We start from the raw sequence: 24,244 nt of genomic DNA, 5'->3' as shown, positions 1-24,244 counted from the left end.
AATATTTATATATTTCTTTAAAAAATTTAAATTCATAAAATTTATATAATTTTTTTTACAAAATTGAAAATATAAAAAGGTTTAATGAAAGGGTAAAATTTTATTTTAACCCTGAACTTCATATAAAATTTTAATTATAGATTTTTTTTGTAAATCTAAAATAGTTTAAGTATAAATCCACTATTGATAATCTTATATTATCGGGAATGAGATTCCCAGACTAACCAAATGGGAGAATGTTGATTCCATTCCCTCATCCAAACACCCCTAAGGGTGAATTTATTTTATAATTTAGTGAGGTTGGGTGAAGTAGTTAGCAACAGCTCCCTAGACGGACTTGGGTTCTCGCATGACTCAAAGCTGGACCGCAGAAACGATAACGTCAACCTCAACAAATTTTTCAAAATGTAACCCTAAACTGTAACAAATCCTAATCCCCAGTACCTAAAAAACACAAATCCAAAGTCCCGCGTTGAAAGGAACAAAGATAAAAATTTCAAAATAAACAAACACCCTTTACTCGGGTAAGTGGGTGGAATGCAACGAATTAAATACTGTTGGTCTTGAAAGGTGATGCAATAAAAAAATTATGTTGGACTTTACATAATTCAATCCAGTTCATGTTCTAAAATCTGGATTTATGGGTGACAAAGTGTCTTTCTCTCAAGTTTTCACTATCTCTTCTTGGTTGAAACCAAATGTAGCCGACACCCAATCCCAATCCTTTTTTTACTATTTTCTCTCCCCCAAACAACCAAACTTCATCCATCTTCTTTTTCCAAAATAACCGGACCCACACCAAACTTTTAACCATCCATTCACTCTATAAATAGCTTCAGCTATTCACGTTAGATAATAACACTGGCAAAGGACTCAAACTACACTATTCCACAGCTCAACGTTACATATGGGTCAGGGAAAGCTTGTTTTAGTTTGCTTGGTCTTGGTCAAGGTGTTGCTGATCCATGCAATGGCTGATCATCAGTCCCAGGTGAAACCTTCAGAGGTTTACAGGGTTCATGAAAAGGAGGATGAACCAGGTTGGGTGATCTCTAGAGAAGCAGATGATCGTGAGCCTGTTCAAAGTCCAGCCGCGTCGTCTGAAACGCCAGAGATCAGAAGGCTGGGAAAGCATCGTTCATCAGACATGTCAGTGGCCGGTGGTGGTGTCATCATCGGTGGAATTTTTTTCATTGCTATTTTCGCTTCTGTTTTTGCCTACATCCGAGTTACAAGGAAAAGGGTTGACGTTAAACACTAAAGAGCTTTGCATCTTCTTTCCTTGTTGTTGACTCTGGGCTTATTATACTTTTTAGCATTCAATTTTTTTTCCTCCTTTTGTTTCATAAATCTATATGCAGAAATAATGGAGGGATTTAAAGCAATATTTGTAATATTATGTGAATATCATATTGAAATTGCATCTTTATAGCTTCAAATACATGCTTTTGCCTACTGTGTTGCCTTTTCTCTTGAATGTAATAAAAGCAGCAAACTAACTCTGGTTGTTGGCCATGGCGCGTCCCTAAATAAATAAGTCAAACAGCTGAAACTATGAACGAATGCTTAGCAAATATGATCGAGTACGATGGCCCAGAGCATTGGGCAGTTTCTCCGACAAGAATGGTTATAAGATTTTATGTTACAAGTTTAAACATAAAATTAAATTTTGAAATTATAAAATTTTGAAAAGTGTGATATCAAAATTATAAATACAACAACAACAAAACCCTATTCTCATATGTGATGGGGTTAGGGGAGGTAGGGTAGTAGGCTGTCCCCAACGCCAAGTTGAGAGCAGCTTCCGTGGAAGACCTCCGGCAGTCAGAAAAATTTTCCCTGCGTACAAATCTCTGCATATAGACAAAAAACGTAAGTCCCGAATAAATTTAAAAGACGAAACATGAGAAGGATATACTGAAGTCAGTGGTCGCAAGCTACGATAAAGGAATAATGTCAAATGGGTTAAAACCTAAACTAATGCAACACTAATTCGATATCCTAGTTCTAATCCTTCAAAAATTCCCATGACAGAAACGTATTAAAAGTAGAAGTCAAGGAAATTACTATAAAGGCATTAAAAAGAAGGCAGAGATGCTACACCCTATGGCTGTGACCCACACTACTGTTACCCTGGTCTTAACTCTCCATACTTTCTTATCAGAGGTCATGTTCTCGGTAAGGGCTAAATCCTTCAAATCAGATCTCAAGCAGTCTACCCACTTCCTCCTTGGTCGTCTCTCCTTCTGGCACCGTCGACTATAATCGACTCTACCCTCCTGACCGCATCCGACTGTTGTCTCCTAAGGACATGCCCAAACCATCGTAGTCTTCCCTCCCTCAATTTTTCAGATACATGCATCACCCCCAAGGACATCCTAATTGCAGAGTTTGGAGTCATTTCCCACAGAGTCTTACCACATGTCCATCGAAGCATTCTCATTTCTGCGGCCTCCATCCTCCATACGTGATCCTTCTTGATTGCCCAACATTCTGATCCATAAATCAGCGTTGGTCTTATTGCAACTCTATAAAATTTTCCCTTAAGTTTTAGAGGCACCTTCTTGTCACACAAAACTCATGTAGCTGCCCTCCACTTTAGCCATCATACCTTTATACGGTGCGTTACATCATCATCTACACCCCCATCTTTATGTATCATAGACCTTAGATACTTGAAACAATCCTTAGAGGGGAGAACGTGTCCTTCAATGCATACGTCTACATCTTCATCGTTTTGGTTCCCACTGAAGTTTGAACATAAATACTCTGTCTTTTCAATATTGATCCTTAGACCTTTTTCTTCCAAAGCTTTCTTCCAGTTATTCAGTCTACTATTCAGCTCAGTTTTTGTTTAAACAATTAGGACAATGTCTTCAGTGAAAAGCATACACCATGGAACACCGTCTGGTGTCGCACAATATATGTCGTCCATAATCAAGGCGAAGATCAAAATTATAAATAAAATTTCTAAATTACAGAAAATTTTAAAATGTCTAGAGTCTAACAGAAATGAATTGGTTAGGGTTTGATGATAAATATTCACCCCATTGCATTTGTGACCAAAACTAGATGGTTACACAATAATCGGTGAATAACAAAACAATAATCGGTGAATAACAAACATTCTCATGGCAAAGATTTGTACATAAAATCCAGATTTAATTTGAAATATTCTTTTCATTTGATGTGTTTGGTGAAACTCGAACTTAATACTTGTCTAAGTGTTTACAAATACTCAACTATTGAATTTAAATTTATTTTTTTCTTTCGGTATAATCACCGGTATCTAATCTATTGATCGACTAATTCGAATCGGGTACTCAGAAGCAAAGGCAACTTTCCCAACCTGTTTGCTCCATTCACATTGTCAGGATTCAAACCCCTGACCTTACTTAAGAGATCTAGTGTCTTATCCTAGTATAACAATATTGGTTTTGAATAAATTTCTTTATACATTCATTATTGTTGTTCACAATTGAATAATCATGGTAAAGGTAATATGTGTGAATAATGAGCCCCACACTTTAACAAACTTTAAAAGAACTATTTTTAAAAAAAAATGATAAATTACACATTTAGTATTCCAACTATCACTTTTATTTCGCTTGAATCATTTAACTATTTTTAATTTCAAAATCGTATCTAACATTGCGTTTTAATTTCATATTGGTCACTTTCCATTAAAAAATTAACGGTGATGTTGATGTATCACCATAAGATAACACCCATCATCATCATTGAATTTTAAAAAAATTGTCACATCGATAATTCTGTTAATTTTTTAACGGTGATGACCATAATTAAACCAAAATATAGCATTTGGTATGATTTTGGGAAAAAACCAGTTGGTGACTAAAACAAAATAAAAGTGATAGTTGGGTACAAAACATGTAATTACCCAAAAATTTCAAATGAACTATATTGTTATGAATGGTGTGAATAAAATTCACAAGCGCAAGCGGAGAAGTCACATGATTAAAACTTTGGGGTTGTTTACTTGTTTAGGTCCTAATTTGTTTAAGCTCAAGCTCGAAAGTACAGATATGATATGGTTGTGTCATGGTTTCACAACCGGATGTCTTTCTTGAAGCCCAATAAGCTCAAACGGATGTGTTTTTATATTTTTAGTAAAGGTATTGTAACACATAAATAAGAATTCATATGTATATATTCGTTTTTAATCTATTAAATTTATGATCTATTGATAAAAACACATCATTTTAATCCTGATTATTATTAATTCATTTGATTGATTTAGGGTCAGTTTGGTGCAACTTTTAGAGAGTGACTTTTAAAAGTAATGTAGAAATGAATTTTTAAAAATATTGTACAAAAGTACATTTTAATTTTTTTTTGCTTTCCCTATTCCAAGGCTTAGCCTTGACTATCCAGACTGACCCGCATCACACACTTGACTTTGGTGGGTGAGTCTCCCATGAGAGATTTTTGCCCACACGAGGACTCGATTAAAATTTAATATTTGAGATTACTTTTAAAAATTAAGTTTGAAAAGATAAAAAGTTCATTATAAACATCATGTTGTAAATTAAAAATATAGCATTTAAATTATATTTATACTAATATATGAATTATATCAATTTAAAATATAAAATATTATTATATATGAATTATATAAATTTAAACTATAATAAAATTAAATATAAATAATGTAAATAAAAATATATTTTATAATAACACACTATTAATATTTTAATATATAAACCATAAAATTTATTTATTTTTAAGTAATTAATATAAATTATTAAGTAATAAATTATTTTTTAAGGATGTTAATATTAAATTATTAAAATAAAATATAAATACATAATTGAGTGAAACTCATGCTTTTAGAAATTTGAGAGCAGAAAAATAACCAAAGCGACATCAACATAAAATAAAACATACACAAGAGACAAAATTTATCATAGTTCAGTCTTGCCTACTTCTACGAGGGAGATGAGTAATCCACTATAAACGTATAGAACACAAAAAATACAAATAAAGGATATCACATGTATCCCAAAACCTGATATATCTCAAAATACTCTTCCAACATTCCAAAACTATTTCTACAACATAAGCCCCAAAAATTGCCGAGATCCAAAAAGAATTACATCTCTCCAAAAAAAATTCTCTCTCACACAACCCTAAAGGGTAATACATAATCTCTATTTATAGAGTCAAATACTTGGTCATTAAGAATTCTTATTCCATAAGAATTATTCCCTAAAACAAATATTTACTTTATTAAATAAAACTAATTACCAAGTAATATTTAATCACTAGAATTACAATAAAATTCAACATCATTATCAATTATAATTTAGGTAAAAGTATAATAGTAAGGGTAAAATTATAATTTGTTTCCAAGTGCAAAGTTAAAATGAAAAAAGCTAGAAATCCTAGTTTTTGCGGTTGGTTTGAAACCATCGTATCCACCACAATTTTTTTTATCCGTTTGACATTGATTTTGCGGTTAACACAAACATTTTAACTGAAAATGCTTTTAGAAAACCACACCAAACATGGTCTTATTCTATCTTTTTCTATTAAAAGAAGCTAAATTAAAGGCTCAGCCTGAAACATAATTGAAAATCACGTTTATAGCTTAATTGGTTTTTGTCATAGACCGCCAGCCCAAGACCGAGCCCAGTTCGTTCAAGGCTGCCAGAGACTATCTTTGCCACGTTTTGAGCCTTCTAGAAGACCCAACAGAGCTAGCCCATCCACCTTGGAGAGAGAAAATGAATGATAATTATTTAAAATTATCTTAGAGATAATTTCCACTAATTATCCCTTAATTTAGAGTTGTACATAGAGTAAGGCTCTCATCCTGACCATTGATGTAATTTAATCTTAATCGTTGATTGTAGGGGGCTCTAACTATAAAAGGAGGTTCACCCCCACCTCATTTACTCACTTCAGATTGAGGAATACAAGTTAGCATTCACTCTAAACTCTATCTTTTCCTTTTGTGCACCCATATCTTTGATTTCCCTAATTTCCTTTATTTTTGCAATGTTATAAGCTTTCTTGCTTAGTCAGGGTTTGGGTTACATAGCTTATTTTCGACCTTGAAAATGACTAAGTCCACACGAGCTTGCTAGCAGCAGTCTAGGCCCGTGACAAGTGGTATCATAGCTTGTTTTTACTGATTTGTGTTGGTTCAAGATGGCACCACAACATGGCGAGGCGACAGGTTCCAATGGGAATGAAACCCGCAATGCTGAAATAAGAGAGCACCATCAAAAGATGTTCTCACGTCGATCCAGAAGAAGGTTACCAGGCTCAAGGGTTCATGACGGAAGCCAAGGGAGTGCTGGACATGCTGAAGTCCGTAGACCTTGAAAGGTTGGGATCATTGGATCTCGAGAAGCTAGAGTCCTTGGAGAATATTAGGGAGGAGGTTCAAGATTCACTCAATGAGGTGGATGTGAAGGAAACTGATTGAGGTAATTCCTTAGAGGCCATGGTGGTGGCTTTAAGGAAGGAAGTCGAGGATCTCAAGAGCAAGGGTTCCGATTCTGAGGTGGTCGAGCTGAAGAGAGAGGTCGAGTTGCTCAAGACCTAGTTGTTGGTGTGCAAAGCTGCGTTAAGGAATAGCGTATCCACTGTTGCACCCAAAGCCTTGGGTGACATCCTTAAGCCAGAGAAGTTCAAAGGGGCAAGGTCCACCCAGGATGTTGAGAATTTCCTTTGGGGGTTGGACCAGTACTTTGCAGCCATGGGCATCACGGATGAGCCAAGAAAGTAAGCATCACTAGCGTATACTTGTCGAAGGTTGCCCTCATGTGGTAGTGACGTAGATGCAACGATGTGAAGTGTGGGAACGCTGTCATTGAGACATGGGCAGAGTTCCAAGCTGAGTTCAAGGAACAATTCTACCCGGAGTATGCTGAAGAGGAGGCGCGGTCCAAGTTGAGGCATCTCAAGCAAGAAGGGTCACTGAGGGAGCATATTTAAAAGTTTGTCAAACTAATGCTCAAAGTCTCGAGTTTGAGTGAAGAGGATGAGTTCTTGACCTTCATGGATGGGTTGAAACCATGGGCGAAGAATGAGCTAAGGCGATTAGGTATTAAGGAGCTCTCGGTTTCCTTGACGACGGCCGAGTCAATCATTGAGCTTGGCGTTAAGAAGGTGGACTCCAAACCGAAGCCAAAGAGGTAATAATGGTGATAGGGACAAGGCATCCAAATTGAATAAGATTCAAGTGGTAGTGGTAAGCCATCGAATGGTAAACACTTGGATTAGAAAGACAAGCAGATTATCCAGTGTTACAACTGCAAGGGCCAAGGGCATTTGGCGAGGGACTGTCTGCAGAAGAACAAACTCTCGGCCATCAAGGAGAAAGATGGGGAGGAGAGTGACACTCCTAAGCTTGGCTTCATCCTTAGCACTATGGAGGTCAAGAAGGGTCGGAAGAAGAAGGGGTTAATGTTTGTTGACATCATCGTTGCTGGCCAGAAATTAAGTGCACTAGTGGACACCGGTGCCTCAGAGTTATTCATGTCCGAACAAGTTGCTAAGAGACTTGGCCTTCATGTGGAGAAGGCAAGTGGTTCCATCACAACCGTGAACATCAAAGAAGTTCTGATTGCGAGGATCGTGAAGGGAATCGAGTTAACCGTTGGAGGTTGGTCCGGAAGGGAAGCCATTAAGGTGATTCCTCTTGATGACTTCGACTTTGTGCTTGGGTTAAGTTTCTTGGACTGGATCAAATGCCTTCCCAGTACCTTTCGTCGATTGTTTGTGCATCTTGGATCCAAATCAACAATGCATTGTTCCAGAGAGCCGAGGACCCGGAGTAGGGGCCAAAGTTTTGTCCACAATTCAATTCTCAAAGGTAGTACGCAAGGAGAAACCGACCTTCTTAGCTGTCTTGGTGTGTGATGAGCGACCCGCTCGAGCCCCTTACCGAATGGCTCTGCCCGAGTTAGAGGAGATGTACAAACAATTGAAGGATCTCCTCGATACCGGATACATCCGACCATCCAAGTCCCCGTATGGTGCCCCAATATTGTTTCAGAGGAAATACGATGGTTCCTTGTGTATTTGCATCGATTATCAGGCTTTGAATAAGCTCTCGGTGAAGAAAAAGAACCCCATTCCACTCATTACAGACTTGATCGATCAGCTTGGTGGTGCAAGGTGGTTCACCAAGATGGATTTACGATCAGGCTATTACCAAGTCAGGATAGCCGAGGGAGATGAACCAAATACAGCCTGTGTGACTATGTACAATTCGTATGAATACATGGTGATGCCCTTTGGCCTCATAAATGCTCCAGCCACTTTTTATACCTTGATGAACAAGGTGTTATAACCCTTTTTTGGATCGGTTCGTTATAGTCTACCTCGACGATATCTTCATCTACAACAAGATGTTGGAGGAGCATGTTGAACACTTGAAGCAAGTGTTCCTGGTGTTGCGAGAGAATGAGCTCTTTGTCAAATAAGAGAAGTGCTCATTTGCCAAAACGGAGGTTCTTTTCCTTGGCCACATTGTTGGAGGTGGGAAGATCTAAATGGATAGTGATAAAATTCGAGCCATTGACGAATGACAGGTGCCAACCAAGGTGACTGAGCTAAGGTCATTCCTAGGGTTGGCAAATTATTACTGGAGGTTTGTCAAAAGTTACTCAAAAATCACCGTCCCCTTGACCGCGTTATTGAAGAAAGACAATGTGTGGGATTAGGGCCCGAAGTGTCAAAGTGCCTTTGAGGAAATCAAGCTTTCTATGATAAGTGAGCCAGTTTTGGTGTTGCCAGATCACACCAAGCCATTTGAAGTATTCACCGATGCATCTGATGTTGCCATTGGTGGGTCCTGATGCAGTAGTGACATCCGGTTGCTCTCAATGAGACCGAGAGGAGATACACGGTCCATGAGAAAGAGATAACTGCAGTTGTGCACTGTTTGTGCACATGGTGACATTACTTGCTTAGGTCCAAGATCGTGGTGTTTACTGACAATGTTGCCAATAGTTACTTCTTAACCAGAAGAAGTTGTCACCGAAGCAGGCTTGTTGACAAGAGTTTCTTGTCGAGTTTGATTTTTCCTTGGAGCAGAAACTAGGGAAAGTGAATTCCGTGGCCGATGCCTTAAGCCGAAGGTGTGACATGGAGTTTGTGAGTTTGCCGACGGGACGGATGTGGGAGCGCATCAAGGAGGGGTTATCACATGATCCGATGGCCACTTCGTTGATTGGGCTTACCAAAAAGGGTAAGACTCGAAAGTTTTGGTTCGATGGAGGCTTGTTGTATGCTCGAGACACCGCCTCTATATGCCACAATTTAAAGGATTACGAAAAGCGCTCATGAACGAATGCCATGATTACAAATGGGTGGGACATCCTGGGATCCACTAGACTTTGGCCTTGATAGCAGAGCACTATTATTGACCGTACATGGGCAATGAATTTGAGGTCTATGTGAATACTTTTCTTGTGTGCCAACAAGACAAGATAGAGCAGAGGAGGCCAGCTGGATTGTTGCACCCTCTGCCAATCCCCGAGAAATCATGGGAAAGTCTTTCCATGGATTTCATAGTCAATTTGCCTGTTTCTGATGGATTTTCTAGCATCATGGTCGTGATTGATAGTGTAACATCCTCAATATCGGGTTAGCGATCAAATTGTAAAATTTCAAGAATTAGTGATTAAAGTGCGATAATTGAATAGTTCAATGATTTATTGGAAATATGATGAATGTTATTTAGTAATTATTGAATGAAGTAAAGGGTAAAATAGTCATTTAACATGGAAGATTTTTATTTTTCTTTATTAGATAAGGAAGCCCACGTGGAAGAGAAAAGAAGGCAAAATAAACTTCTAGAGTTCTCTTCTTCTTCTTCAGCCATGAGTCACCATGGCAAAGGTAAGTTCTATGGTTAGTTGATTATTTGTTGAAATAAAAGTTGGTTTATGATTATTAGATGATAACTAAGCTTAAGGAAAGCTTAAGTTATCTTAAAATCAAAGTATGATGGAGTTAGGAGGGATTAAAGATTTGAGATTCTTGGGTGAAATCTTGAAATAGAGTTCATAACTAGAGTTGGAAGTTAAATTTGAATTGTCAAAGGTCTAATTAAGAAGTTAGAAGCCATAGAATTGAAATTAAAACATATTGCAAAGTTGGTTTAATTCTTGAGTTACATATGAGGAATATAATTTTGAAGTTAAATATGGTTTATATGGATATAAATTGGTTTAAGCATGTGTATATGAGTTGAGAACATGAAAGGGGATGAAAGATGAAGCATTTGAGTTGATTTGAGTAGATTTTCGGGCTTAAAAATGAATTCTGGACTATGTGCATCGATGCACATTGAACCGATGCATCAAGAGTAAATTTCCAGAAATTGTTCAGAGTGTATCGATGCACAGGAAGTGCATCGATGCACCCATTAAAAATGGAAACATCGAATGCAATTAATGCATCGATGCATAAGGAGTGCATCGATGCACATGTTAAGGGATGCATCAATACACTGTAGAATGCATCGATGCACTTCAAGGGGAATTGAAATAGACATTTCTTTGGTCTAAGAAATGATAGATTAGAGTATATCAATTAAATATTGATATGTATCAATGTATGATTATGTAGATATTGAACATGAACAAGTTCCGAAACAAGTATCAAGTTAAGATTCGATCAAAAGAGAGGAAATCATAAAAAGGGATTGAAACTTAGTGAGGCCAAGGTGAGTGCATATTATTAGGTTGTGCATATTATTATATGGAAATTAGACTTGTGATAAGTTTGTTTCCAATATTTTATGTTTGCATGAATAGAAGAATGATTAAGGATTGTATTATGTGTATATGCTTTGTTCATATTATATGTTATGAGGTGTGAATTTATATGATATGGATTATATGAGAACAAAATATGTAACTATATGTGAACCTTATGAGTTGTGTGAATATGTAAAATAAGTTATAAGGGCACGAATCATGTATAATAGTAAATGTTGTACGTGATAGCCATAGAAAGAAAATAAGTTAAGTGGTCATAAACATGTAAATATATGTTTAGATGAAGATATAATAGAAAAACATAAATTACACGAGTCAAGTTTATGGAAACTATTATAATTTACTTATAGTATTAAATGAAAGGTGAGATAAACTAACTAGCATGGATTTATAGGACAATATGAAAATAGAATATCAATTAGGAGATCTGTACATAAATAATGATAATCATATGAGAGTTATATGAGCTATGATATAGAAATTACATGGTAAAGATCGATGAAGTCATAAGAAAAGGTTATAAGAGTAACGTAAACTTGAATTAAGAGAATATAAGTAATTTGTTAATAAATTAGCTACGAAATAGGAACTGTGGGATTTTAGTGCTATATAACATTATCTATGTGAGTAAGTACAAATGGGATATCCATATATGACAATGATTTGTGAAAATTGCATGAAAATGTGATTATATGTTATAAGAGATCAGACATGCAATAAGAGATAAGTGTTATATGATATGTGCAAATACATGTTAATGTGATAAATCATGTGAATCGGTATAAATAATTAATGTGGTTATATAAGAATATGATATAAGTATGATATGGACATAAGAGATTATATGAGCATGTGATATGTGACTATAGATGCTAGTTGATATATGTGAATATATGAGAACAAGATAGCAACCACGTGACATGAGCTATGTGACCATATGAGAATGTGACATGAGATTATATGCATATGTGAAATGAATATGTGAATATGTGACAAACAAAATGATAATGCCCATGTTATGTGATATGAGAGCTAGGGGTATAGTTGGCATGCCAAGAGTCGAGGGTCTACGCGGTCCTTCGGGACATATATGTATTCTTTGGAACATGTGTGATGTCTTTTAAGACACATACTTGATCCTTTGTATATGCATATGATTCTTAAGGAATTTTCTACGTGGTCCTTAAGGACATGTTATATGGCACTTTGGTGCAATCCTACGTGGCACTATGGTGCATTTCTACGCGGCACTTCGGTGCAATTATACGAGCTGTGGTGACAGCATTTGTGCACAACCTCTATAGACTCACATATCTATAGTTCTCACATGTGTACATGGGCTAATAAAGAGATAACAATAACCATATTACATGTGATTTATATGCTTTTGTGCTATGAATTATATTACATGTTATATATATGATTATATTTGGATTGTATGAATGAATGAGTTATATGTTGATTAAAATTATAGGTATAAGAGGATGTAGTTAAGAGATATAAATGATAATAATATTGATGGTAAAATAAGGCTAATGATGGAAATGATGAGTGATGAGTATATGTGTGTATGTTCTTACATTTAATGATATGTTGTATAGGTGTTCTAGGTATTTGTTACATGAATAAGGATATGAGTGATAGGATATGATAGCAGTGATTGTTACGGCATTATTACAAGTTATAGTTACATTACATGTTTATTGCCTCACTGAGTCATAGACTTAGCGTGTGATTGTTTCACATGTAGGTACAGAACGAGAAGCGAAGCGAAGAAGAGCAAGACAGGTCAACATCTCCCTTACAAAGTTTCAGATCAGAAAGTAGATAATTTAAATGTGTTTGGTTATTTTGAATATAGTTGGCATGTACTAATTGATTGAGTTGAAAATGCTCTGATTGATTTTGGTTATTTTGGTCGCTTTATGTAAATAAACCGCTTCTATTTTAATGAAAGTTTTTAAATTTTCTTTGAATTTTCTCAAAATTCAAAGTTTGAAAAGTCAATGTGACACCTCAGACTCGTATTCGGGTCGGGTACGGGTTGGGGTATTACAAATAGATTTTCCAACTATGGAACCTTTATTCCAGTATCCAAAGTATGTGCAACCGAGGAGGCCGCTCGTCTTTTTCTCAAGTACGTGGTGAAGTACTGGGTGTTCCAAAGACGATTATCAGTGATCGGGACACAAGGTTTACTAGGAGGTTCTGGAAAGAGTTGTTCAAGTTGATGGGATCAAGCTTGAACTTGTCGACGAGTGTTAATCCACAGACGGATGGGCATACCGAAAGTGTGAATGCACTCGTAGAGACCTACTTGAGGCACTATGTGAGTGCCACACAACGTGACTGGCCAAAATTGTTGGATATAACCCAGTTTTCCTACAATTTGTAGAGGAGTGAAGCGAAAAATCAGAGTCTATTTGAGATTGTTACTAGGCAGCAGCCGCTCACACCAAATGTGGTTGTGACCGGGTACAAGGGGCCAAATCCAACAGCATACCAATTTGCCAAGGAGTGGCAGGAACAACATGAACTAGCTTGAGCGTGTTTGCACAAGGCCGGGAAGTGAACCAAGAAGTGGGCGGATTGAAAGCGTCGGGACGTAAATTTTGAGGTTGGCTACCTAGTCCTTGCCAAATTGAGTGGTATCTTGCGCAACCCATATCATAATGGGCTTGTGCGAAGATACGAAGGGCCGTTCAAAGTTTTAAAGCGAGTAGGAACCATGGCCTACAGATTGGAGTTGCCTTCGACCATCTGAGCTCATGCTCTGTTCCATGTGAGTTTGTTGAAGCCATACCATCAGGATGAAGAGGATCTAGATCGAGGCAAGTCAAACCGAGCACTAGTCGGGGTAAATGTCTCTTACGAGAGAGAAGTAGAAGCTATCCACGCAGAGAGAGCCGCTCATTGAGTGAGAAAGCGACCAAGACATGAATACCTTGTTCAGTGGAAGGGACTTCCAGAGAGTGAGGGAAGTTGGGAACCTTCCGAAGCCTTATGGCAATTTCGAGATAAGATAGACCAGTTTCACTCTAGCCGCGCAACGAGGGCGTCGCTAGAACTAGTGGGGGAGAATGTCACAGACCGCCAACCCAAGACCGAGCCAGTACGTTCAAGGCTGCGAGAGACTATCTTTGCCACTTTTTGGGCCTTTTAGAAGACCCAGCAGAGCTGGCCCATCCAACTTGGAGAGAGAAAGGGAATGATAATTATTTAAAATTATCTTAGAGATAATTCCCACTAATTATCCCTTAATTTAGAGTTGTAGATAGAGTAAGGCTCTCATCCTGACCATTGATGTAATTTAATCTTAACCGTTGATTGTATGGGGCTCCAACTATAAAAGGAGGCTCACCCTCACCTCATTTATTCACTTCAGATTGAGGAATACAAGTTAGCATTCACTCTAAACTCTCTCTTTTTCCTTTTGTGCGCCCATCTCTTTACTTTCCCCAATTTCCTTTTTTTTGCAACGTTCTAAGCTTTCTTGCTTAGTCGGGGTTTGGGGTACTTAGCCGATTTTCGACATTGAAAATGACTAAGTTCGCACGAGCTTGCTAGCAACAGTCTAGGCCCGTGACAATTTTAAATAAAACTAAATTGATTGCACTCGCTAGATTATATTTGATTGAGCTCATCCACCTAATGAAAGCGAAAAAAGCTGAACTGAATTTGAAATGAAATTTCAATTTTTATTAAGAAACCAAATATGTGTTTTATTTTAAAAAATAGAAATTATTCCAAACAAATATTAAGATATCAAAATTTGATTCATTCAACAATTCTAGTTTGATTTGATGTCTTTCTTGTGCGTTCAATCTTGTCGAGGACTAGTCTTTTTTTCTAGAAAAAAAATGTATTGTGCTATTGTTTTTACTGCAAAAGCAATGTATTATTTGACAACAAAAGAGAAGATCAATAAATTACTTTACAAAATATGGATGTATTGTATTAACCTATTGTAATCTATGAATAAGGAGGGGCTTAACATAAACTCATGTTAGAACCCAGCAGTTTTGAGGTCATCTTCAAGTATTTCTTGGAGCAACAAGTGGGACTCTTCCATCAATCCAGTGCTCAATCTGAAAATCAAAACACAAAATTCCATTTCATTGAGAGGCAGAGCCCCATCGCCATCCAGATCACCTTCCCTCACCATACCGGCAAGCTCATCATCTCTCAATTCTTGCAAGCCCAGCATTGCCGCGGTGATCACCCCTTTGTCCTTGTCCGTCAACAGCTCGAACCCATTGCACAGCTCCTCATCAGCCCGTCTCCTCCCAGCTTCTCCGCCATCGCTGGCAATAAGTCCTCGAAATATGGGGCTGTTTTACGAATCCCCGCCACTGATACTTGCTAATGACTACGATAGGTGTTCAAAGAAACCAAGTTTCTATTCCATTTGACATGCAATGGGGTTATTATATGCAAAGTACGGAGGGTTTTTTCTTGGAAAGAGGATGGATTATGTTTTCCTTTGTGTATGACAGCAAAGGAACACGTTACGGGTAGGCTGAAAAAAAAATGTGTTTCGGGGAAGCTGTTGTTGTGCGTGCGATTTTCATTGGTTTTAAATTGTTTTCCCTTTTGACTTAGACTCGTGATATAATCAACGTAGCTGGGAAAATATTGATTTTTAAATGGCAAGGGTTTTTGTTAATAACACGCCATTTCTTTCATTTTAATAGAATGTGTTGCTGAATGATGAAACTTTGTGCATAGCTTTGGTTGGCTTTGCAGCTGTTCACATATAAAATATTGTATTGAATTAATTTAGGAGTCAGTGGCTTGTGAATTGTCATGCCTAATTTCCTCATGTATTTCTTAGAGCTTAAGTGTACTCTATAATTTACAGTAATTACCGACATCCTTTTGGATATCTCTGTAATTTTATGATCTAAATATTAAATTTATACATAAATTTTGGTCTAATAAAGTAATAGATTAAACTACCCTAATCATCATTTAATTACAAAAAAAATTATTTTGACCATTATATTTTTAAATTGTGTTAATTAAATCATTAATTGTATAAATAATATCAATCAAGTTATTTATATAAATGGGTAATTTCCTAAGGTAAAGGCTTACAACTTAAGTACTTTATAGTTGACAATAGTGCACCATATATTTTTGGAATAATATCTGCAATGATTTTATAGATTAAATATTAAATTAATACATAAATTTTGATCAAATAAATGATGTTATACATGAATTTTAATTTCTTATAATTATATATAATTAATTTTATTTTATTTATAAATTATTAGCATTTTACTGTATATATATCATTATTTTATATTTACATGTTACATGCAATATACTTATACATTTACATATAATTGAATTAAAATTACATATATAATTATATAAAACCAATTTTTTATATAATATTATATATTTAATCAAAATTCATATACAATTTAATATTTATTTATAATATCATACAGCATTAACACATCAAAGAATGCATGTGAACTTTTTTAGTATAATTTATGTGCGTCAGATAGTTGGTGGATTAGGAAATATATAAAAATATATAAGCATGGGTTTAAAATTGGAATAAAAGAAATGTGAAGCTTATGGAGGGTGTTCTGAATAGCTTCGGGAATGGGGCAGAGCTTTCCTTTGAACAACCTTCAAATTTTCAGTCACTAGAAATCGAAATAAGGTGAGACACAAAAATTTATGCTAGTTGTATCGATTTAAAAAGTTGTATTAATAACTTAATAGGTGTTAAATTAGATAATTAATAAAAATTTAAAATATAACGGATTTAAAATTTTTAAAGGATGTAATCGTATTAAATATTTTTCGATTCATTCCTGATTAGAAAGATGTAAATGTATTCGAGTTTAGATAATTATTGGAAAATGATAATCTTTTGGATAATGTGTAATGTGGATGAGAACACTATAAATGTACTAGTATAAACACACTCATAAGATAAATATGACTTGGAGATGACTAAAGAAAAGCAACTTAATGTAAAGCTAAGAAAAGACTAAAGAAAAGCAACTTAAAGTAAAGTTAAGAAAAGACGTTATCGGAAATGTTAATATTTTTTAGCATTTATTGTAGAGCACTACTTAAAATGTTATTTTTTTCTACCGGTAATATTAATATCATGAGCTACCTAAAATGTTATTTTTTTCTACTGGAAATGTTAATATCAAAAATATTCATTTTAAGAATCGAAATTAATATTTTCGATAAAAAAATAAAATTTTAGATAGCACTCTACCGAAAATATTAAAAAAATACTAATATTTTTAGTAATACATTTTCTTAATTTTATATTAAGCTGTTGTACAGTAAAACTACCCACCAACTTACTATATAAGTAAATCATTCCCAACAATGCTTTCACATTTCCCACAATTGAGAAGTAACATTGAAGCTTGTGCACGTAATGCCATTCCAATCTAGGGGAATACTAAACCTTCACATTAGATTAGGGCTGGTTGAGTTCAATTCCACTTGAAAATTTTAAAATAGAGCTCGATTCGGTTCAAAAACTCGTGTGTTTAAAATTTTTAAGTTTGAATCGAATTTGAAATCATTAATTGAAGCTCGTAAAAGTTCGGAATGAAAAAAAATATTAAACTAAACTCGATTGAAACCTCCAACTCCAACTCGAACCTAAACCTTAAGTACATAAAAACCATCTATTGCAATTTTTTAAAAAATCAACATATAAATGTTAATATTATTAGTAAATTTACTTTTTAGAAAAATAAAATCTTAATATATTATATTTTCTAGTTGCTCGCGAGCTTTTCGAGTCGATTATCAAGTAACTCGTTTCGGCTCATTAAGAACTCGAGTATTTATCAAATTTTGATCGAATCAATCTCGTGTAGCTCACGATGAAACTCTCATTTATGGCCCTACATTAGACTACAAAATATACAATAAAAAGTTCGCATAATTTGATATTAATAAAAAAATGAAAATTACTATCAAATAAAAAGTTTGTTAACTCGGTAAGACGTACAAAATTTAGCCTTTTAAAAGCTCATCCTCTTTTAAAATGAATTAGGCCTTTAGAAAAAATGTAAGCCCATACCCAATCGACCGAATATTTTATTTGATATGTAAATTTTATATATATAAAAAAGGTTATAAACTCGAACCCTCTTCGATGCATCCGAATCTAGCATTTTTGTTTTCCTTAGAACAACGAAAAAAATGTGTACAGTCTGATGAACTTGTACAAGTGAAAAAAGTTGAATTCTAATTTTGGTCCTCAATTATAGTGAAGTTAGAGATTTAGTTGATCCACATTTCCCTTAAGGCATCGATAGCGAGAGCTTTCACAACCTATCGACTTTGTTCCATGGATGAAGTGATTTCAACGTGATTTCCGCATTACTATATGACGTAGAATCTGTAGCAGAAAAGGGTTTCCTCGTCAAGTTAGCCGGGTGTTTAGGAGCGGGAAGGCTTAAGTTTTGGGTGCTGAGCATGAGCACAACATCGACCATGGTGGGCCGCTCGCTCGGATCTTCCTGCACGCATAACATCCCTACATGTACGCACCTCATAAACTCACTGGCATTGCAGCTAGACCGTACCCTCTCGTCCATTAAATCCAGTTCCTTGTCTTCTTCCCACAATCTCCATCCCTGCAACAAAAAGCACTAAAAACCGCAGTACTCGGCATTCGGCAATGGCAAGGGGCACAGAAACTAGTGAAAAAAATGCATCTCTACTTGCATAACCAACAAGGCTTGGACCATCTCCTTCCACCTGATAAAATCTGGTGTTCTTTCTCCCGCTAATGATCTCAAGCATGACTATGCCGAAGCTAAAAACATCGGATTTTATCGAGAAAAGGCCATCTACTGCATACTCTGGCGCCATATATCCACTGCATTTACAGCACTCGTTGTGATTAATAAGTACAGTACAGTTTTTGTATAAATTTCTCGGTTGCTCTGCAGTTTACTAACTATGTTCCAATTAATCTAGCTGTGTTTGCTTCGGTTTGTTTTCCTTGGATCATCCTTGCTAGGCCTAAATCGGATATTTTAGGATTCATTTCTGCATCTAGTAGTATGTTACTAGTTTTTAAATCCCTGTGAATGATTCTCAACCTTGAATCTTGGTGAAGATAAAGCATTCCTCTAGCAATTTCCATAATGATGTTGAAGCGTGTTTCCCAGTCCAGTAGTTGGCTTGATGATTCGCCTTTAAATTTTCTCATTCAACACTATAAGCTACATCAATGACCCTATATATACACATATATAGCATAATATAGACGGCCTTTTAGTTGTTAATTACCACATAAAAGAGTCTAAGCTTTTGTTGGGCATATATTTTGTCGACACCGTTTTTCGTCGGAACGGAGAAAGACCGATACCGACTAGGGTTTTTTCTCTTTTGAAAGGAATTTTTGAAATGCGAGAGTCGCCACCAATCATTTAAGGTGCGATTGGGACACTGTAAAACCGTGTGATTTTAATAAAATATTTTATTTTTATCAAAATACCAAGTTTCGAGGTCTGCAAAAATCCAAAAATCGGGTTCGGGAGTCAGTTACACGTGGGAAAGGATTAGCACCCCCACAAACGCCAAAAAATTGGTACCTAGTTGATTACCCTATATTTAAAATCGGAAATTTTGAGTTCAATCTTTATTTAATTTGAAAATCATTACGGATGTAAAGTTGAAAAGGGTATTCATTTATTGAAACTGATAACATTTGCTCCCAAGCGTAAATGCGGGAGATCAACTATTGTGCCTAATAACCGAATATTGCCTCATTTTTTGAAAATCATGATGCAGTATTTGAAAATGATGTCGACCTATTTCAGGAATCACCGGTAGTCACCCCCTGTGCATACTTGCAGGAGATATGCCATTAATTCCCTAATACGTAAACATTGCCTTAGGTTTTAAAAAACAATACAATCAGATAAAATTTTATTTAATCCTAATTAAGCTAAGGTAAATTAAAAGTTTTTTTCTAGCTTAAGGTGTCAAATTATGAAAATTAAGGAACCTAGGGGACTAAACCTAAATGTAGGATCTAATATTAATCTTATTTGATTTTAATCAATTATCAAATTGAATAATCGAGATGGTCCTTGGAGCATTTAGGCGAGTGCCAACTCGAATTATCTCCTAAATTACAAGACTAGTTTGAAATCTAACTAAAAATGGAAGTTATATTTAACCTATTTAATTATGTCAATATTAAAGCTCTAATTGAAATTTGGGGACTAAAAAGTCAAATGACTAAAGTATCAGGCTCTAAAAGACTAGGAGTTTAAGGACATAAATTGATAAATTCTAAAGTTTAGGACTAATTTGAAACCTAATTTATTATCTAAATTATTAAACTGAAAGTTTTAGAAAATATTAATTATTAATAAATTTTAAAATTTGAGCAATTGATTCGAGTAATCGATCATCTATTGTGAAAACTCAACTCGAATTGCTCCCTAATTAAAACTAATGTGAAATCCTAATTTCTAAGCTTGATTCGAATATTAATCTAATTTAAAACTAAATCTAGAATTTAAACTATGAAACAAAACAATTACAAATAAACTTAATTAAAAAATTAAAACAAGAAAATAATAAAAAACAATAAAATATAAAATGAAAATAAACATAAAATAAGGACCTAATTGAATAAATATAAAATAACAATGACTAAAATGCAAGAAAATAAAAGTTAGTTGCTAAATCAAAAATAAACAGTGGCTAAATTAAAATTTAAAGGCTAATTCGAAATAAAAAAAATTAGGGATTAAAATGTAAAACATGTTGGAAATTACAAGGACTAAAACAACATTATACCAAAAATTATAAAGCCTAAAAATAATATGTTAAAATAAAAAGGCAAAATTACAAAATTATCCCACACAATTTAAAAAAAATTAAAAAGTCACTACACTCACTAAAGTGTAAAAACACAATAAAAGTAGGGGGACTAAAAGAAAATTATAAAGTATGGACATAAATGGTAAAATCATGAAAACAGTCCCTACTAGTGACCTTTTTATAAAAACACGAGAATTATTAGGGGACATAAAACGTGATTTCCCCTAAAAGTTTTCTATAAATACTAACTTTTTTCTTTTTATAATTTCATTTTTTGTTTAAAAAAACTAAAGAGAGGCTCTCCCATCTCTCTAAAAAACAGACCGATCACCGGCCGACGAGGGCGTCGTCGTCGTATCTGATGGACGTTGGCCACCAAAAATTTATCGAGAGACTCATCTTGACGTGGTGGTCACATATCCGGCCTTGGTTTTGTAAAAAACGGCCCCAACGTCGTGAAATAAGTCGAGAACCCCTCGACTTCCATGTCTCGGATCTCTGTCGTACCCCGTTGGATCGGGCCCAAATTTCAGTATGGTTCTCCCCTCCTCAAGACGCTCCTCCTCGCCGTTCAGATCTGTGAACCGACTCCCTGAATGTCGATGAGGCTTCAGCCAAACGATAACGCTTTTTCCTCATTTTTTAGTATTCGAAACAAAGAATAGGAAAAATCGAAAAAAAGAAGAACATGCTCAAATAATCGTGAGATGTCTATTATTATTGCTGTGAAAATGTTACAAAATTCCTGGTATTTTTTGAACTTCCCCGCGAGTCATTTTTTACATTCTCATGCAAGGGTCTTATACCCATTTTTTTACATAAAATTGAAATCATTGAAATTTGGTTGGTTGGTTGCTTGCTTGTTTCTACAGTGGAGTGTTGGAGTGTTCTGGTAGCTTTCCTTTGGTTGAGGCAGATGGAGGTTCCAGCTGAGTGGTCACTGGGTCGGCTGTAATTGATTTGGGGATTTGGGAGACTCGTTTTGGTCCCCGGGTCGGGTATTGTAAACTAGGTTAGGGCGGGTTTGTAAAATGGTGCTCACAGCTGCCCCTCTTTGCTCATTATTGTGAAAAGGGAATAAAGCAAAGATAACAGAGTGCCATTTTGACTCAATCTCTTCTCTTCAAGCAAAGATATCAGAGGGAGGTGCCAACTGAGTGGTCACTGGGTTGGTTGCAATTGATTGGGGGATTTAGGAGGCTCGGTTTGGGCCCCGGGTCGGGTATTGTAAACTGGGTTGGGGAGGGTTTGTAAAATGGTGCTCACAGTTGCCCTTATTTGCTCATTTCTATGAAACGAGAATGAAGCAAAGATAACAGAGTGCCATTTTGACTCAATCTCTGCTCTTCAAGCTGTAGGTTCTTCTCATCATGGTATTTCTACTACAAATATTGATCCCTCGAGTGAGGCATCCCTGATTCGATGTGTTGTGAATCAAGCAAAGGAAATGTTAACCCCTCTGGTGGGGCGTTGCTGATTCGAAGTGTTGTGAATCGAGCAAAGGAAATGTTAACCCCTCTGGTGGGGAGTTGCTAATTCGAAGTGTTGTGAATCGAGCAAAGGAACTGTTAACCCCTCTGGTGGGGCGTAGTTTGTTTTAAGAAAAACAATCTCAAGTGAGATAAATTTTCTGTTTCGAGTGAAACTATCTCAAGCGAGATAAAATCTTCTTTTTCGAATGAAACTATCTTAAGCGAGATAAAATCTTCTGTTTTGAGTGAAACTATCTCAAGCGAGATAAAATCTTCTGCTTCGAGTGAAACTATCTCAAGCGAGATAAAATCTTCTGTTTCGAATGAAACTATATTAAGCGAGATAAAATATTATGTTTCGAGTGAAACTGTCTCAAGCGAGATAAAATATTCTGTATCGAGTGAAACTATCTCAAGCGATACAAAATCTTTTGTTTCGAGTGAAACTATCTCAAGCGAGATATTGATCCCTCAAGTGAGGCGTCGTTAATTCGAATGTCGTGAATCAAGCAAAGGAAATGTCAAAAACATCCTGCCCGAAGGTCTTATGGGTGGCCCGAAGGACTTATCATCTTGCTCGAAAGACTTATAGATGACCCAAAGATTTAAGCATCATGCTCTAAAGACTTACTGATGGCCTGAAGGACTTAAGCCGATTTCAAGTGTTATGAATCGAGCAAATGAAATGTTAACCCCTATGGTGGGGCGTTGCTGATTTGAAATGTTGTGAATCGAGCAAAGGAAATGTGAACCCCTCTGGTGAGACGTTGTTTGTTTTAAGAAAAACAATTTCAAGTTAGATAAATCTTATTTTTCGAGTGAAACTATCTGAAGCGAGATAAAAATCTTCTTTTTAAAAACAATCTTGAGTGAAATGAAATGTCATCTTTAGAGTAAAAAAAAAGCGAGACAAATCTGTCTTAAGAAAAACAATCTTGAGTGAAATGAATTTTCTATATTAAATGATATTGTCTCAAGCGAGACAAAATTTGTTTGGAAATGTTGAATCTGAAGATGATTGCTCCCTCTTACTGTGGACGTCTTGTTATCTTTTAATCTTATTTTTTCCTTAAAGATCTGTACAATGTAGCTGAATGCAACTATCCTGATGTTGGATGTTTGATGCAAAGATGCAAATTCATGTAGGTGTAATGCATGTTTTTCTTGATTAATAGTAGTGAAGAGGTGCTCAAGAAATCTTGGTTTTCTTCTTGATCTGTTCGTCTTCATTCTCATCCCACACCAAGGTGTACCATCGCATTTCCTTGAAAAAATATGCTTTTGTTTCCCCTAGCATTCAAATTCTTTGCCCCAACTTCTGATTTTGAATTTCTAAATCGGAGGGACCCTTGTCAATTTCCAAGCTAAACTCTCTATAGAGATTGCCTTGTTTAAAAATATTTTCTTTCTTTTTATTTTCAGAATATGGAAAGTTCGTTTAAGAAAAATGTCATTCTTTTAGGCTCACAATTGAAGTAAATCACATAACATGAGTTCAGTAAATATCAAGAGAATCGAAAGATCTTTTAATCTTTCAAAGTTATATTTCTTTGACAAGTGTCAAAATTGATGGGTTGGTTTCAAGTTAGCTCCTTTAAGTTTCTGAGGTTTCAGTCATCGAAATGTCATTTCTTTTTCGATCCTTGTGAACCTTACGACATGCCCCTATTCTTTGGCTTGCCATTTTAATCCGATGCGGACAAAATGACGCAACTAACATAATTAATAACTAGACTTTCTAGAATACTTCTGTTTCAGTTCTCTGAAATCTTTCATTTGTTCAAGCTTCATACGCTTTCTTTAGTAGAGGTAGTGTAGGGACAACAGTCTAAATATAAAATTCCTGAGTGCTTATGTGAAGTCGACTATAACAGGTGTTCCCCAATTTCTTTAGTCCATTTTCATCGGAACTCATTATTAGATCAACTTGATTTAATTTGCCATTGTTTGGCTAGCTGAATTGTAATATCCCAAAATCAAGGATAGTGACTAAAATGGAAGTTTTAAATTTTGATGTCTAATTTTGAAAGATTAAAAAGTTTAGGGACTAAATTGAGAAATATTTTATGAAGGATTTAATAGTAAAGTTGGAAAATAATAAGGGTATTATGGTTATTTGATAAGAAATATTTTTATTTTCCCTTTATAAAGGGAAATCACTTG

General features: G+C 35.5%; 1 protein-coding gene and 1 pseudogene across 1 annotated transcript; one reads left to right on the top strand and one right to left on the bottom strand.

The window, feature by feature from the left end:
• The first annotated feature begins 907 nt into the window (after positions 1-907).
• LOC120149297 lies at positions 908-1,261 on the top strand. Its single transcript, XM_039162134.1, has one exon. It carries the CDS (start codon positions 908-910, stop codon positions 1,259-1,261), a length of 354 nt encoding a protein of 117 aa, XP_039018065.1.
• Positions 1,262-14,718: 13,457 nt separating this feature from the next.
• Positions 14,719-19,056, bottom strand: LOC120149296 (annotated as a pseudogene).
• Between the last annotated feature and the right edge of the window lie 5,188 nt (positions 19,057-24,244).

The sequence above is a fragment of the Hibiscus syriacus genome, unplaced genomic scaffold (genome assembly GCF_006381635.1).
Source record: "Hibiscus syriacus cultivar Baekdansim isolate YM2019G1 unplaced genomic scaffold, ASM638163v2 tig00111000_pilon, whole genome shotgun sequence".
In the NCBI taxonomy this organism is placed as follows: domain Eukaryota; kingdom Viridiplantae; phylum Streptophyta; class Magnoliopsida; order Malvales; family Malvaceae; genus Hibiscus; species Hibiscus syriacus.
Note: the sequence above shows the minus strand (reverse complement) of the source record. Positions and strands in the feature narration are given on the sequence as shown.